This window comes from Protomyctophum parallelum, assembly GCF_964188405.1.
Source record: "Protomyctophum parallelum genome assembly, chromosome: 6".
Lineage (NCBI taxonomy): Eukaryota > Metazoa > Chordata > Actinopteri > Myctophiformes > Myctophidae > Protomyctophum > Protomyctophum parallelum.
In genome coordinates, this window is record NC_139701.1 from 12,701,807 (window position 1) to 12,718,171 (window position 16,365).

The 16,365-nt window shown below is 44.4% G+C and overlaps 1 protein-coding gene across 1 annotated transcript; it reads left to right on the forward strand.

The window, feature by feature from the left end:
* The first annotated feature begins 193 nt into the window (after positions 1-193).
* On the forward strand, positions 194-15,186 carry lonp1 (lon peptidase 1, mitochondrial). Its single transcript, XM_083768219.1, has 21 exons — positions 194-772; positions 1,437-1,525; positions 2,409-2,528; positions 3,186-3,354; positions 3,920-4,036; positions 4,149-4,210; positions 4,631-4,760; positions 5,094-5,177; positions 5,494-5,562; positions 5,845-5,996; positions 7,420-7,558; positions 9,478-9,656; positions 10,053-10,140; positions 10,352-10,474; positions 10,889-11,005; positions 11,448-11,588; positions 12,260-12,425; positions 12,805-12,903; positions 13,014-13,141; positions 13,611-13,775; positions 14,350-15,186. Exons 1-21 carry the CDS (start codon positions 197-199, stop codon positions 14,491-14,493), a joined length of 3,057 nt encoding a protein of 1,018 aa, XP_083624345.1. The 5' UTR covers positions 194-196; the 3' UTR covers positions 14,494-15,186.
* Positions 15,187-16,365: the final 1,179 nt, after the last annotated feature.

The window sequence follows — 16,365 nt, forward strand, 5'->3', positions numbered from 1 at the left end:
CCTGGCTGGGAGACATACAAATAAACTTGACCTTTACCTTTTCATGACCTTTTGACCTACCCCCACCATAGAGTTAACCTATACCCCAGTGCAGGGGGCGGGGCGCCGGTGCAAGCAGCCAAGCATCATCAAAAGCTGCCGGAAGAAAAGGAACGTGTTTTGGTCACGTGCTCGTGTTGTAGAAAGCTCTAGCAACATGGCCACCTCCGTGAGGATGATCGGTGCTTCTAGGCAGCTGTACAAAAATTCAAACTTTATGTCGCAAAACTGGAGCAGAATATGCCGAATCGGCGCGGCGTCCTCGTCGTGCTTCAGAGGAACCTCCGCGCTCACAGGGTTCGTCAGCAGGCGCCCGTTTAGCGTGAATTTGACCCTAAAGAAAACATTGGGTAGCGTTCCCATCACTTCGTCAATGACAGCGGGTTGCTGGAGGCTAGCGGGGAGACCCCACCACCGCTGGTCCCGGGTGGCAGGCGCGTTCGGCGGCGGCGAAACGGGGTTCCTCGCCCCGCTCGGTCGCCGGCTACCCCAGCAGGTCAACGCGGACCGGGCGTACGGCAACCGCGCCAGCGGAGCCGGCGGCGAGGACGGCGCGGAGAGCGCCGCCGGCTCCGGGGGCGAGGAGTCCGGCGGAGAAGGCGGTGGAGCCGGGGCTTACGGACCCCAGATGACCGCTCTCACGCCCATGCTGGTGCCCGAGGTGTTTCCCTATGTGCCGCTGATCGCCGTTAACAGGAACCCCGTGTTTCCCCGATTCATAAAAATAATAGAGGTAAGGTGATAACATGAATTCATTGCATGATGCATCCATTAATTTATATGAACTTGGGCTTAATTTGTACTGTGACGTAAACTAGTGTTTGTTTTATGTATCAGTTGAGTTAAGGGGGAGGCACTGTCTCTGAGTCTGAAGGACATAGCAGGATGATGCAATGTTACAATCACAGTTGACACAGACCAGGTTATATGCAGATGTAAGTGAGCAGAGTACTAAAAATCACCATGTTTTGTAGAAAATGACAAAGTTGTTCTGTTATATATTCAATTTAATCTCGCAATAGTGGTCTTGCAATAGTTGCAATATCTATGTTTATTCAATGGTTAGTGGGTGAAAAAACATGTCTGGTCTAGCAGCACCTCAGGAGTTGAGGTAGCCCCTTTCGGCACCCTCTGTTAGCTTTTCTGAAGTTTGGACATCGCTGCCCTAGGGTCCCTGATCGGTTATTAAGCCCTCCATGGGATGCAGATGTACATACCCTCCGTTCACGGAGAGCGGCGCGCCGCTTGAGTGTTGGTGAGATGTTTCAAAGATGCATAACGTGTAAAATCAACTCAGTCTGAGAAGTGCTGTTTCAAAAAAGGTGTGTGTGTGTGCATCTCAATCACATTGCATACCAGTGTGACCAGCATTTGTGATTTTTGTATTTTTCTGACAGGTGAAAAATAAACCGTTGATGGAACTGTTGAGAAGGAAGGTTAGGCTGGCTCAGCCCTACGCTGGCGTCTTCTTGAAGAGAGACGATAAGTACGAAGATGAGCCCACTTTTTAAGATTTTTTTAATTTATTTAACAGTGCCGGATTAGTCGGTTTAACTCACCCCTTGAATGAACTTGCATGAATGAGACATGCCAACACACTCGGAAGTTCGGAACAAGTCCTTTTTAAAGAAATGTGATAAGCAATGTTTACTTTACTTCATTCTGCAGTGGGACTCCACACCAGAACAATATAACAACCTGATGATAAAATTGCAAGCAAATGTAATAAAAAATGAATAATAAAGATCTCAGAGATCTTCTGAAATGGACACAGTGTAGTGTATGAACTCCATTCATCTTCAACCGCTTATCCGTAGTTGAGTCGCAGCAGCTCCACCAGAGAGCTCCAGACTTCCCTCTCCAGAGCAACATTAGTAAGTTCCTCCTGGGGGATCCCAAAGCGTACCAAGGCCAGTGAGTCGATGTGTTTCCTCCAACTGTGCCTTGGTCTGCCCCGGGGTCTCCTCCCAGTGGGACGTGCCTCGAGGGCCTCCCTAGGGAGACGCCCGAGAGGCATCCTAACCAGATGCCAGAACCATGCTGGCTCATTTCCAGGAAAAGAAGCAGCGGTTCTCCAATTCTCTCTCGTGTGACTGAACTTCACACTCTATCTCTAAGAGATTGTCCTTCAGACCTCAAATTGTACATTAAAATCAGAGGGCACTAAGGGCCACACCACTCATGTTCAACATGTTTACAGAACATTATCATTCTTCAATGTGGATGCTCTCATCATTATCATTAATATATTTATCATTATTTAGTGTTGCTTCATTCTCTGGCTCTCACAAATATAATGGGTATAATGAGCTGTTAATGAACCGTCTCTCTCTCTCTCTCTCTCTCTCTCTGTGTCTCTCCATCTCTAGTAATGAATCAGATGTGGTGGAGTCTCTAGATGCCATCTATTCCACGGGCACCTTCGTTCAGATCCATGAGATGCAGGACCTGGGGGACAAGCTAAGAATGATTGTCATGGGACACCGCAGGTTAGAAATGATACTTCTGCTTGAGTACTTGACCCATTTTTAAACCATATTTTTGTTTAATTGCTCCTAATGCTCATTATAAGATGGCCGATTTCCGTCTACCCACTCTGCGTGTCATTGCTGGGCTATGGACAGGTCAGCCCACAACCACATCATCAACAAGGCTGCCACGGCAGTGAAACGACTATTATTCAGTGACTCTGTCCACTAGGCCTGTCACAATGCTTAATCGCAATTATTTGAGATAATCTGCACAATTACTTTGGCATCGTTTCCATGTTGAAAAATGTCCATAACATTACAACACGTAACTTTGTGATGTAAGCTTGTAGATCAACGATTTCTGCTGTTTTATAAAATAAATACTTCTTTGTATATTTAAGTTATTTGTCATATCTGCCTGTGCAATTTGTGATTAGGATGCCTAAAAGGCAAACCGAAATAAATACAAATTGTATAACGTTGCAATATGCAATGCATAAAATCACAATTCAATTCAATATTTTTGTGACGATTAATCGTCAATTTAAATTTCCACTGCACATTCTGAGGCTGTCGGGGATCTATAATATCACCAGTATTACCTTTTTGTTATGGGCATTGTGATTTGTCAGGAGGATCTATATCACCTTTGTTATGTGCATTGTGATTGGTCAGGATCCGTATCAACCGGCAGCTGGATGTGGAACCGGAGGAGGAGGCGACCTCCACTACATCAGAGTCTGAAGCAGAGAGCGGCTCACAACCCAAGGCAGCGACAAGACGCAAACCCAAACGTAGCCGTAAAGACCCTTCTGGTGCTGTTACGGAAACACTGGAGGATAAGGTCAGTGCAGGAAAAAGGTTTTCTCTCTCCCCGATACAGATCATTTGCCACTGTATTATATTGTACAGTATGCTGTCGATTTCTTTTTTTATTTTGAGGGCGGGACATAAAGTGGGAGTAAAATTACTCGCCGACCACCACAGAGGCTTGGGTTTGATTCCTGGTAGTGGCTTGGGCGCTCCAAAGAGGGTGGGAACCCGGCAGGGAAAACTAGTGTCCGTGTCTAGTGGTTGGTCAAGGTGCCTGCTCAGCTGGGAGTTAAAAGCGAGTAGAACCTTGGCACTCTTTACAATCTGGCCAGTTGAACGTGGTAGTCTACACACCCATCCACAGGCCAACAGTGGGGCGTGGCAGCGACGGGGAACGCCTGCTGCCTGTAGTTAGTCTTTCCGCCCATATATAAAATATTATATTTAGGACTATTATAAGTAAGAATAAGATATTACCATGAGCTAGGATGTTTTGTTGTTTGTTGATCAGTACTACTCCCCTCCCTCCTCTTCTTTGACATATTGACACATCTGTCCCTATACACTTTGATGGGTCTATTGCTCTTACTTGTCAGATAAAAGAGGCAGACCTGACCCCAGAGATCCTCCAGCCCCTACTGTCCTCTGACATCCTGATGGTCGAGGTGGACAACATCAACCATGAACAGTTCACCGTCACAGAGGAGGTTAAGGTACACAGACACGCACCGGTGTTTTTCCAGCAGCAAAGGAGTACAGTCGAGTACGGTAGAATAACGGTACATTTTACGATTTCGTGTTCTGCTTGTGCTCCGTCCTCCTCAGGCACTGACAGCTGAAATTGTGAAGACCATTCGTGACATCATCGCCCTCAACCCACTCTACAGGTTTGTCCGCCGATAATTCAGTCAATCAAATGAAAGAAAAGAATCACCCTCGTGTGAAGTGAGGGGCGCTTCACTCCTTTAAACAAACATTTTACTCTAAACAAACATTAATTCTTTCTGCGCCATCTACGAACATATTCTAGTCTCCTAATCCTAGGCTAGGGTAGGCAGGTGCCAACCATGAACGTACTTTGTAGATCCCATATGCTCCGTCCCCTCCAGCTATGGGTTTTGTCCATTGAGCCTCCATTATAACATGATTTTCAAAGCCCTGTATCTTTAAAAGCTTTGAGCGCTGTAAATTGTGAACCGTCAAACTGTGATTTCTTTGTTAAACTTTCAGTCATGAGATTTTATTTAGCGTTATTCCATGGGGATGTTGTTGTCATGACTACATCTGTGTGTGTGTCTCTCTCTCAGGGAGTCAGTCCTCCAGATGATGCAGGCGGGCCAGAGAGTTGTTGATAACCCCATCTACCTCAGTGACATGGGAGCAGCTCTGACCGGAGCAGAGTCCCACGAACTCCAGGACGTTCTGGAAGAGATCAACGTGAGTTGAAGACCGCTTTTAGCTTCTCATTCTACAATGTTTTGCTGCTTTTACCCGGATGTTATGCGGGAACGCCTACTGACTGAGTGGCAAAGAACTACTTTCTGGCCTTCACAGCCCATCCATCCGAACAGAAAAGCCCTATCTGATTGCGTTAAACGACGTTAAGCTCACTTTGCCACTCACTTTATACATGCACATACCCTCTATTACAATGTAGCGTTTCACATTCTAGGATATTTAATCGTTTCAACATGAACGACATTGGACATTGAAAGAGTTCAAACACATTTTAGTCACATGTTGACTGTTTTCCCTGTCTGTTTTCCCCAGATCCCTAAGCGGTTGTACAAGGCTCTGTCTCTCCTGAAGAAGGAATATGAGCTCAGTAAACTGCAGCAACGCCTGGGAAGAGAGGTCACGTCAAATCATTATGCATGGATGCATTTTCACAATTATAATCCACTGTGCTGTATATTCTTTTGTTCTTACTTAAAATGGAACTTGTCAATATTGAACTGAGGACATATGAGAATCAGAGCCAACACTACCCACCGGTGCTTGGGCCTACGGAAATAGGCACAATTTGACTTTTTTCAGAGAGAGATCGGGAAGTCTTGTGTCTTGTATTTTCACATGTCCTCACGATAGAGAATGATAGAATTTGTTAAATATTCAACCAATTCCCTCTCGTTTTCTCAAACCCTTGCCTTTCCTCTCCTTCCTCCACCAGGTTGAGGAGAAGATCAAGCAGACCCACAGGAAGTACCTGTTACAGGAGCAGCTCAAGATCATTAAGAAGGTTGGAGACACGGCATATTCTCAGAATAGACGATATTCATGAGTTTCAAATGTAGTCCTGCCATGATGGGGACCGACACGGGTGTATCAAGTTGTCCGATTGGCGTAGAACGTTAGTTCTATGCCCGTATGTGTGATCCTTGAGCAAGGCAGTGATTTTGAATCTGCATGAAGGAAACTGCATCAGAAGTTGAAAACAATGCGTACGCTTACTACAGCATGTGATTGGCCCTGTTTATTATGGCCTCCTGTAAAGTAATGTTGGTCTTTTGTGTGGTTTCAGGAGCTGGGTTTGGAGAAGGAGGACAAGGACGCCATCGAGGAGAAGTTCAGAGAGAGGCTGAAGGAAAGAACTGTCCCTCAACACATCATGGACGTCATCAATGAAGAACTGACCAAACTGGGACTGTTGGACAACCACTCTTCAGAGTTCAAGTTAGTCTGCCCTGCTCTCTCTACTGTTTTCAATTGTGCTCTACATATTACAGGAGGACCACTCGGTTAACGGCAATTTATGCTTTGCGCAACAAGTGTCGAATGATGCATCGTCGCACAACGAAAGTGACCATCAAACCAATACAAATGGGTCACGGAAGAGCATCGCAGTGTGTCGTGTACCTTGGAGAAATGAATGGACGCAGGTGCTTCATAATATGCCGCCTATTCTGATTGGTTGGGAAGACGAAGTAAGCTCCATTACCACAGAGCTGTGTCCTTGGACGATGCAAAAACGCTAATCCACGCCTTTGTTTTTTCTCGGCTTGATTACTGCAATGCCCTTTTTTCAGGACTGCCTAAGAATACAACTGACAGATTACAACTTGTCCAAAATGCAGCAGCCAGAGTTTTAACTAGAACTAAGATGAGAGAACATATTACTCCAGTTTTGGCATCACTGCACTGGCTTCCGGTTGTTTTTAGGATTGATTTTAAAATTATTTTACTTGTCTATAAAGCAGCCTCTCAATGGTCTCGCACCTTCCTACCTACATGACTGCCTGCCTAAATATGTCCCAAACCGCCCCCTAAGGTCTTCCACTGCTGGCCTGCTCGCTTTGCCTAAAAAAATGGCAACTAAAAAATACGGGGAAGCAGCTTTTTGCTTCTACGGGCCGTCTGCATGGAACAAGCTCCCACTGTACCTTCGTCAGGCAGCCTCTGTAGACATTTTTAAAGCTTAGCTCAAGACCCACTTCTACAACATTGCTTTTAATTGATCTTTTATTTTTTATTTTTTATTTTTTTGTTATTCATGTCCTCACTGTATTGCATTACTGCTTGTTTTTTGTCGTTGCCTTGCTTTTCTTTTATTCTCCATTGTTCTGTAAAGCACTTTGAGCTGCATTTCATGTCATGAAAGGTGCAAATACAAATAAAGTTTTATTATTATTATTATTACTGTCAATCAGTGATGATTTGATTATTAGTAGGGATGCACCGAAAGGGAAATTCTTGGCCGAAACCTAATACCGAATATAGGAAACAGTTGGCCAAAAACCGAGTACCGAATATGATTAATATTATATATATTTTTTTCCTATCATTGCTGTCATGGCCGTACCTTAAAGCTACCTGATTTATGGCAAAATAAATGGTTATGGCAAAACTTAACTTAAATAATAATCACTATTATGGGTCCAGAAAACATTTATTCAGCTCTTTTGAATGCATTCATTGCATACACTATTCTGTGATATATTTTCTGCCTATTTGGGCCGAAACCGAATAGGCCGAAAATGCATTTTTAGCCATTTTCTGCCGAATATTTTCTGCGGACGAATATTCGGTGCATCACTAATTATTAGTTTAGTTGAGTTTAATTACCGTCTTAGTTAAAAGTTGTGTCTTTGTGTTCCAGTGTAACCCGTAACTACCTCGACTGGCTGACCAGTATGCCCTGGGGGACGTACAGTGAAGAGAACCTGGCACTGGACCGAGCCGGAGAGGTTCTGGAAGAAGATCACTATGGGATGGATGATGTCAAGAAACGCATCTTGGTTAGAATACCATATATGACTTTGACTTTATTTGTGTGTGTGTGTGTGTGTGTGTGTGTGTGTGTGTGTGTTAAGGCTGTCCCCAAACATTCAAGGTTCGAATGTTCGCTCGTTAGGGTTGGCACTCGAATCTTAATTAATGGGTTTGAACCATTCGTTTTTTTTATAAAAATAAATATTATTTATTTTCCTTTTTTATTAACTCGAAAATATATCTCGAGAATGTGATATGAGCATGTCCAAAAAAAAGTAAGTTTCTAGTGCATTCCTGTCAGAAGTTATGTCTATCTCCTTGTGCTGTCCCTCTCCAAAATCCCCTGTACACACACACACACACCACACGATCGCACAATTTGAGAAAAAGGTTAGTTTTCTCTCTCTCTCTCTCTCTCTCTCTCTCTCGCTGCGCTGTGGTGGAGCTGCGGGGAGTGCAGGCACGGCTTTCCGCATGGCTCACAAACGCGATGTGCCTACCAGTAGATTATTCTCGTGAGTTGTGGACTCGTGTAGGCAAATTGATTTTGAGATGTGGACGTGGTGCAAAACTGCACAAGTTGCAACAGCCAGGGAACTATAGCGTCGCATTTATTGCACTTGCGTGCTCAGCCTGAGCCTCAGAGTCAGAGTAATTTCCCTCTCTGTTAAGCACGCTTTGGAGATCTCTTCGACATATTGTCCCACTGGCTCGGCGGCGGTCGCTGAATGCACAGAACAGTGGGCGTATCCTCCCCGACCCCACTCACTCATGTAGGTGGGGTGACGTCACCCCAGGCTCTGCTTGCATGCATGCACAGACACAGCGGAGCTAAATGACGACTGATGAGAACCGCTTGGGGAAACGTTAATAAATAAAACGATGGAACCGGCTCCGGATCCGCAATGTCGGAACCGGGTCTGAAATGGACCTCGACAGAACCGAAAGTGCTATATACTTCTCCAGTACAGCAGTGCAGAGCCGAGAGAGTGACACATTCTTTTGGATGTAAACTGCGCAGCTAAGAGCGGGGGAGACGCGCTGTGCGCTCTGATCGAGACGGTTATATTCTTTTATTAATTAGAAACAAATGGTCCGAATGTTCACTCGGAAATTCCTGCCGAAGTTCGAGTCCTAAAATAAGGGCTAGGGTACAGCCTTTGTGTGTGTGTGTGTGTGTGTGTGTGTGTGTGTGTGTGTGTGTGTGTGTGTGTGTGTCAGGCTGCGCTCACACAACAGTGCTTCGTGCAGAATAGCCAATAGTGATATTCAGCAAGCTGTTATTGCAATTTACGAGCTGCGTTTACGCGTCTTACGGCCTATTCATAGTCTGGATTTTCGGTGGACCACCGGAGGTGAAATAACGTTGAGCGATGGTGAGTAAAAACAGAGAGAAGGGCTGGGGCGGTGGCGATGGCTTGCTCTTCACCGCGGCTCGTGATGTCATGTTGTAGTTTCGGTGGTCACCCCACCACTGAAAATCCAGACTATGTATGAGCCTTTACTTGTCATCACAATATTGCTGCCACCAACATCTCTTCCATATACAGCTCTGCCATTTGTATTTTATATATAAAACAGATTTAATTTTTTTAATGTATGTAAATTATTACATTAACTAGTTTTTTGGTATATTGCACTGTTGCCCAAGTGAGAACACATCAATGCTAGGAAGTACTACTAGGAACAAATTCTGTACTATTTAACTCCAACCCCAAAATTCAGTATCTGTAGGTTAATTTAGGAGGCCTGATCAAACAGGCTGCCTGCAACGTGCAGATCAGAATGTCATTTCTCAGACGGGTTGTTTTCACACTGAACACAATTGGTCCAGGTATCATTAACTTGACATACTGGGGAAGAGTATACACATTCTCTCTCTCTTTATAGAACCGATATAATATCCTTTTTCTCATCCTCTCCCTGTCTGTCTGTCTGTCTGTAGGAGTTTATAGCGGTCAGTCAGCTGCGTGGGTCTACCCAGGGGAAGATCCTGTGCTTCTATGGCCCTCCAGGAGTCGGGAAGACCTCCATAGCCCGCTCCATCGCCAGAGCCCTCAACAGGCAGTATTTCCGATTCAGCGTGGGAGGCATGACTGACGTGGCTGAGATCAAAGGCCATAGGTACGCAAGTATAGTCTGGCAGTACTGTAAATACTACTACAGTTTATCTTCTACAATTGCAAAATGGCCAACAGTGCACTCCAGATGTTTGGCAGTCTATGATTTAAATATTTGAGTAACTTTTGTTTGTTTTTTGCACACAAAGGAGAATACAGTATTTAGGCTTTGAGAATAGAGTAAATGCAAACTAAAATGGCACATGGGAAAATGCCTAGGCCTGTGTGTGAGCGGGCAAAGCCTTTAACAAAGTCATATTATCAAAATGTATTAGATACTAGTGGGCATTAATACACATTTGTATTTCATTTGAAAACTATTTTAGAATTCAGTGTCCTTGGTCGACTATCAAGCTTTGTTGGTCCTATATGTAACTTAAATGTGTCTTTCTGCGTCCAGGAGGACCTATGTAGGCGCAATGCCAGGGAAAATAATCCAGTGCTTGAAGAAAACCAAGACGGAGAATCCACTGGTGCTCATAGATGAGGTTAGTGGAGGTTGTCCATGAGACTTCAGCTGCAAGTAATTTCTACATAATTACAAAGTGCTATGACTTCATTTTTTCTCTCCTAGCATAACTGAATATTGCTTTTGCTGGGTGGATAGGCTGGAGTGTGATATATAATACTAATATGGTAATAACAATGTTGATGTGTTTGGTTAAACTGTGTTTGGTTAACCTAACCTGTCGCTGTTAGGTGGACAAAATCGGCCGTGGTTACCAGGGTGACCCGTCCTCGGCACTGTTGGAGCTTCTGGACCCCGAGCAGAACGCCAACTTCCTGGATCATTACCTGGACGTGCCTGTGGACCTATCAAAGGTAGGGGAGTCGATGTGATGCTCTGATACTCACGCACATGTACAGGTAGAAAATGTGCTTCATCTGCATATATTTTTTAATACCGGTATCGTAGTATCTTATTCTTACCTGAGTATTTTGAAAGATAAAATACTAATTCATTAGGTTGTGATGCACATGTTCCAGATATGACTTAGGTCGTCTCAACTTGGAGGATAAACTAAATGCTGTCATTTATAACTTGAACTTAGAAGGGCCTCCTCCACAATCTGTTGGGTGCAAATTGTGACTGAACTGTTTTATGAGTTCACTTTTTATTTTTAACGTTTACCTGTTAGCTTTGACTGTACTATCTATTCCCATTGTACTTGCATTCAAAATCCTGTTGTCTAAATCTCTGCCGTCTCTCTCTCTCTCTGTTCCTGGTCCAATCAGGTTTTGTTCATTTGTACAGCCAACGTGGTCGACACCATTCCAGAGCCTCTGAGGGACAGGATGGAGATGATTAATGTGTCGGGATACGTGGCACAGGAGAAGCTTAAAATCGCAGAGGTAAGGCCATGGAAAGCATCTCCGTTCAACTCGCATTTCTGCATGCAGAAACAAATCCTACTATGTCCGGTCATTGTGTCAGTTATGCAAAGAAATCTCACAGCTAGCTTAAAGCACAATTCAACTTTGGTAAAGGTTTGACTTGTGTAGTTTCATTGCAACTTTGGTGAGATATCTTCAACAGTTGCTCCGTAGCTTAAAAAGTGATGATCCGATATATTCTCATTGACCTACACTGTGAAAACGGTCTCAAAGTCAGACTTTTAGCACACAATTACCGGTGTGTTCTTAAAATACACATAATAGTAACTATTCACATTCGCTCCTGCCTATTAGAAGGAGCTTCATGCATCATCGTGTTTTGTCACTTTTTGAAGACTTCTTCGAATGACATCTCTCTCCCATCTCTGTTCCCCTCTCTTCACGCTGTCTTTAAACGCAGCGTTACCTGGTCCCTCAGCTGCGTACACTGTGTGGTCTTACAGAGGAGAAGGCCTCCATCTCTTCAGACGCTCTCAGTCTGCTCATCAGACAGTACTGCAGGGAGTCTGGGGTCAGGAATCTACAGAAACAAGTCGAAAAGGTAAATCTAAACTTGACATGACCTTGAAGTACTAAATTATGTTTAGTGGGTAGGTTGGCATATGACCCTTTGGTATAACCCATGGCCGGGGCGGCGGGGTCATACCAAAGACTATAAAAATGGGGCCCAATGCCTCCCTGCTTGGCACTCGGGTAAGGGCTGGATTGGGGGGCAAGCGACATACTGTAACTACTAGCGTCATGTCCAGAAGGTGTACTTGATGTTGTACATCATGGCTGGGGGATGTACTTGTACACATGAAGTCGCCTCTCACTACAGAAACAAGAGATAGGGAGCCTATGGGCCTATTTACTTTACTTACATGTTTAGAGAGCACAGTCTAAAAATATTCACTATATTCTAAAAGGGAACATTGTTATTCTGATGACTGAATGAGTCCCGTCTGAAGTGGTGCAACGGTGCCCCCTGTTGGTACCCTAAAAATAGAGACACAGGGACAGACACAGCCAGGGACGGACATTGCTGTTTCTTGAAGTGGTTGCACCACTTCAAAACATATTACTCGAGTCGTTACCTTATTTACCAAGTATCACTATGTATGCTAGGTTTAAATAACAAGTGTTCTCTTAGTTTCACAGGTTACATATCTGAATTAAGTGTTGATGTCTCCTGCGTGTATGTATGCATGTCTCTATGCCCGTCTCTCCCAGGTGTTCCGTAAAGTGGCGTTCCATATCGTTAGCGGGGATGATAGCGGCGTCACCATCACACCCGAGAACCTGCAGAACTACGTTGGCAAACCGCTGTACACCGTCGACCGAATGTACGAGGAAACTCCGCCGGGTGTCGTCATGGGCCTGGCATGGACCGCCATGGGTGAGATGCTCGCATGCATAGGCATATATTAATACTGTATGCATTAATATATCTACTAACCTAACCTTGTAACACAGCGATTCTCCAAGTGGGATCCGGGGACCCCCAGGGGTCCTTGAGGCAGTTCCAGGGGGTCCCCAGCTAAATGATAGATTGGAAACAAATGGGCACTGCTGTAACAATTTACAATTTAGGCATTTAGCAGACACTTAATCCAGAGCGATTTACATTAAGCATACAGATACATAATATACATAAAGACTAGTTATCATGAATCAGACGTAAGCTAAGAACATAACAGTGGAATATATCTATATAATGAAACTATGCATATATACTGTGCTATGTCTACATAAACAAAATACAACTCTCTCTCCAGGTGGCACTACTCTGTTCATAGAGACATTGCTACGTCGCCCTCGTGTCACAAAAGGGGAGAAAGGGGAGAAAGAAGGAGAGGGATCGCTGGAGGTCACAGGTCGGTCATAACATTAGACACTAGACTGAACATAAGAGATGAATAATACAGCCTAAGGCGTGAAACTAATATGTAATGAAGGGCCAATGTCTCCTCCTTCAACCTTGCAGGTCAGCTTGGTGACGTAATGAAGGAAAGTGTCAAAATTGCCTTAACCTTTGCCAGAGGATTCCTCATGAAAAAGGACCTGGATAACGACTTCCTCATCAACTCCCACCTGCACCTGCATGTTCCTGAGGTAACCTTGTGATACAATAACCTTTTTTTTGAGTGGTACAACCACTCCCTTACGGAGCTATGTGTGTGTGGGTGGCTGGCTGGCTGGGTGCGTCTGAGCACGAAAACAGCATGGTTGTTTTTCACCACTGTATATATGGTGATTCCGGGTGTGCCAGTACAGTAGAGGGTACAGTAGAGGGACCCCCACACGGTAACCCTGTCATTTCTCAACCGTTTCGTATGCGGGGCGGCTTGCCGGAAACGGGCCAGCACCCTGGGTGCGTTCCTGTGGGTCTGGAACTAATTTCTTAAGAAAATGTCCACAAAAGTTCTATTAAAAAGCAGGCTGTGTGCAAGGAGCTATTCTCTTGGTGCATCACCCACTAGAAAAAACGTTTTGTATTGTATTCCACTTGAGTGCCTCTTGCCATGAAACAACTCACTTAGGGTGACTAGCTGCTTTAATAAAGCTGCATTTTCATTTCCAGGGGGCTACTCCCAAGGACGGGCCAAGCGCTGGCTGCACCATCGTTACCGCTCTGCTGTCCCTAGCAACCAACCGGCCAGTGCGCCAGAATGTAGCAATGACAGGAGAGTTGTCTCTGACTGGCAAAATACTGCCGGTGGGGGGAATCAAGGAGAAGACCATAGCCGTAAGTATGACTTCCACATGAACCTGCAGTCTGGCACACCGGCACACACGGAAACCATCGCAGATCCGAGAGCAGAAATCTCGATCTCAATTCTCGGTTTCACGCTATAGTTCATGCTTTAGAGTTTACAGAATATGGCCAAGAAGAGAAACTTAGTATTAAGAATGCAGTCTTTAATAAATCACTGATGCTGTCAACATTGGCAGAGATAAAAAATATATCCATCAACAACAATTATTATTAGATAAATGAAAACCTGACACATTGCCTGCTTCCCATGTTGACCTACTATTTGCATTTTCTTTTAGAAGCAATGAATGAGGTCCTGTCTCCGACTCTGCATCGGAACATCCAATAGCACCCAATTGTACTAAGTTATCCTGTGCAATATTGTGTACGAGACCCCCACAGGCCAGATTAATGTCTCACTTTGTTTACAGTCGCTCAAACATTTGCATACACAATATTAAGTTGAGACTTGACAATTGACATGAGATGTGATCGTAGGCTCCACTCATGTCAAATAACTGAGTGATAAATCGTCTGTCTCATAATGTTGTCTCTTGTTCCCCAGGCTCGTCGTGCAGGAGTGACCTGCATAATCCTACCTGCTGAGAACAAGAAGGATTTCTCCGATCTGGCAGACTACATCAGGGAGGGATTGGAGGTCCATTTTGTGGATCACTATGACAAAATATACCCCATTGTCTTCTCATAGACATTGACATTTCCAACACAAGGCCAAACACAACATGCCTGCTTTCCACTACAGGGCCAAAAGGGGCAAACTCTGCCAGACAAAACAAACCAGAACTGCTCTAGCTAGGGTGGTTCACGTAATATTTATAGCACAGATTTTACAAAAACATTTCTGTTTTATTTCTGCAGATTGTCGCTAGGACATTAGATTCAAACGGGAATTTTGGCCCCGTTTGTCAGCATGTAGTCTTGGCCCCGATCATGATGGTAAGCCCTGCTTGGTTCTGTTGTGGAGATGTGCAGTGCGTGATTTGTTTAAAATTCGAGTGGTGTGATTGCTCATTATGAGGGTGGCCGAAATATGATTTTAATATTTAACAATGAGGCGGTCACCCTCCCATGGTGAAGAAAGGATGTGAAACACATCCGCCAAATAAATGTGTCTGATGGACGGACACATCACACCCAGGACCAAATGACGGAACGACGATAATCTCCTAACCAGTACGTTTGGGGTTGTGACTTCGCTGCCAAGCAGCCACAGAATGCCAGAGAGCCCAGAACAGAAAGGTCTCAAGACAAGTGTCCTGGGATATAAGAAAGCTCGGACAGACTTTACATCATAAGCGATGTTATTTTATATTGATATTATGTTATATATGACCAGATGTGAATCATGTGATGTTCTGTTGCCTTTAATATAATGCTGAACACAACCCCACTGGCTACTCTCTCTAGTATGTTCTTTGCAGTAAATGGAATGGTTTATCATGTTTCACTTCCCTGCACACATTTGCTATTTCATTGTATCCGACACTGGTCGGACTGAGTTGCCTGATGTTCTGAAAAACGTTCTGTAATGTTTATCGTCCATTGAGATCTCATGGATACAACATATATAGTGAGATGGCACTTAAGGGGCTCAGTAGACATCAGATTTTACAACAGTGTGGTATTTCAAGAAGCATTACCCCTTTAACTAAATGTAGCGGTATCTGCCCATAAAAAGAAAACGCCACCAGCATGTAGTAAGTAGAATGTGGTTGCTTCAATCCAGAAACTAAACTCATGTGAAATAGTTTGTATCCTCTTTTACATAGTAAGTGTTCCTCGTGTGGGCAGTTATGTCCAGTTACTACCAGCATGACTGTCACACTACTCATTTAGTTAGATTAATTAAATTAGATAAAATTGAATTAGCTAGTGCCATTTGCACTAGTATTAGTTCCTAGTACGTATTTAATTTAAATATAGTGGTTGCAACTGTATTAATTGCCAGAGTCCCGTGGTGGGAGTTCTGCTCTGGTTTTGGTCAATATTAAGTCTCTCTCTAGGTCGTCCTCAGACGAGCCCTCCATCGTCGTTTCCAGTCATCCCGGTTCTTCATACATCTGGCCATTTCATTGGTACTTTGCACTCCTGCATCGCTCTTGAGTACATCCACGTATGTTGGCGTGGGACGTCCTCGTGATCGATGTCCGTGTGTTGGTTCCCAGAGCACCGGTTTGCTGGCTGGCAGTTCTTGATGCCTTTGGCAGTGTCCTGCTAGTCTCATTCTCCTGGCTGCCATTTTCTGGCTCACCCTTGGTAATCCCTCATACAGAGTCTTGTTAGTAACATGTACAGTCTCGCTGATGTTAAGTACTACACGCAGCATTCTGGTGTAGCACCCGTCAAGGGACTTCTGCAGGGTTGGCTTCAGGGTCCAGCATTCACTGCCATATAGGATAACAGACTCCACTGTTGCGTAGAAGAAGCTGAGTTTGATTTGTCGGGGGAGATTGGAGTTCCATACACTGGTCATGCCATTCAGGGCCCTCCATGCAAGTGCCTTCCTCACTTTCAGATCTTGCTCGGTTGAGTTGACCCATGAGCCCAGGTACTTGAAGTC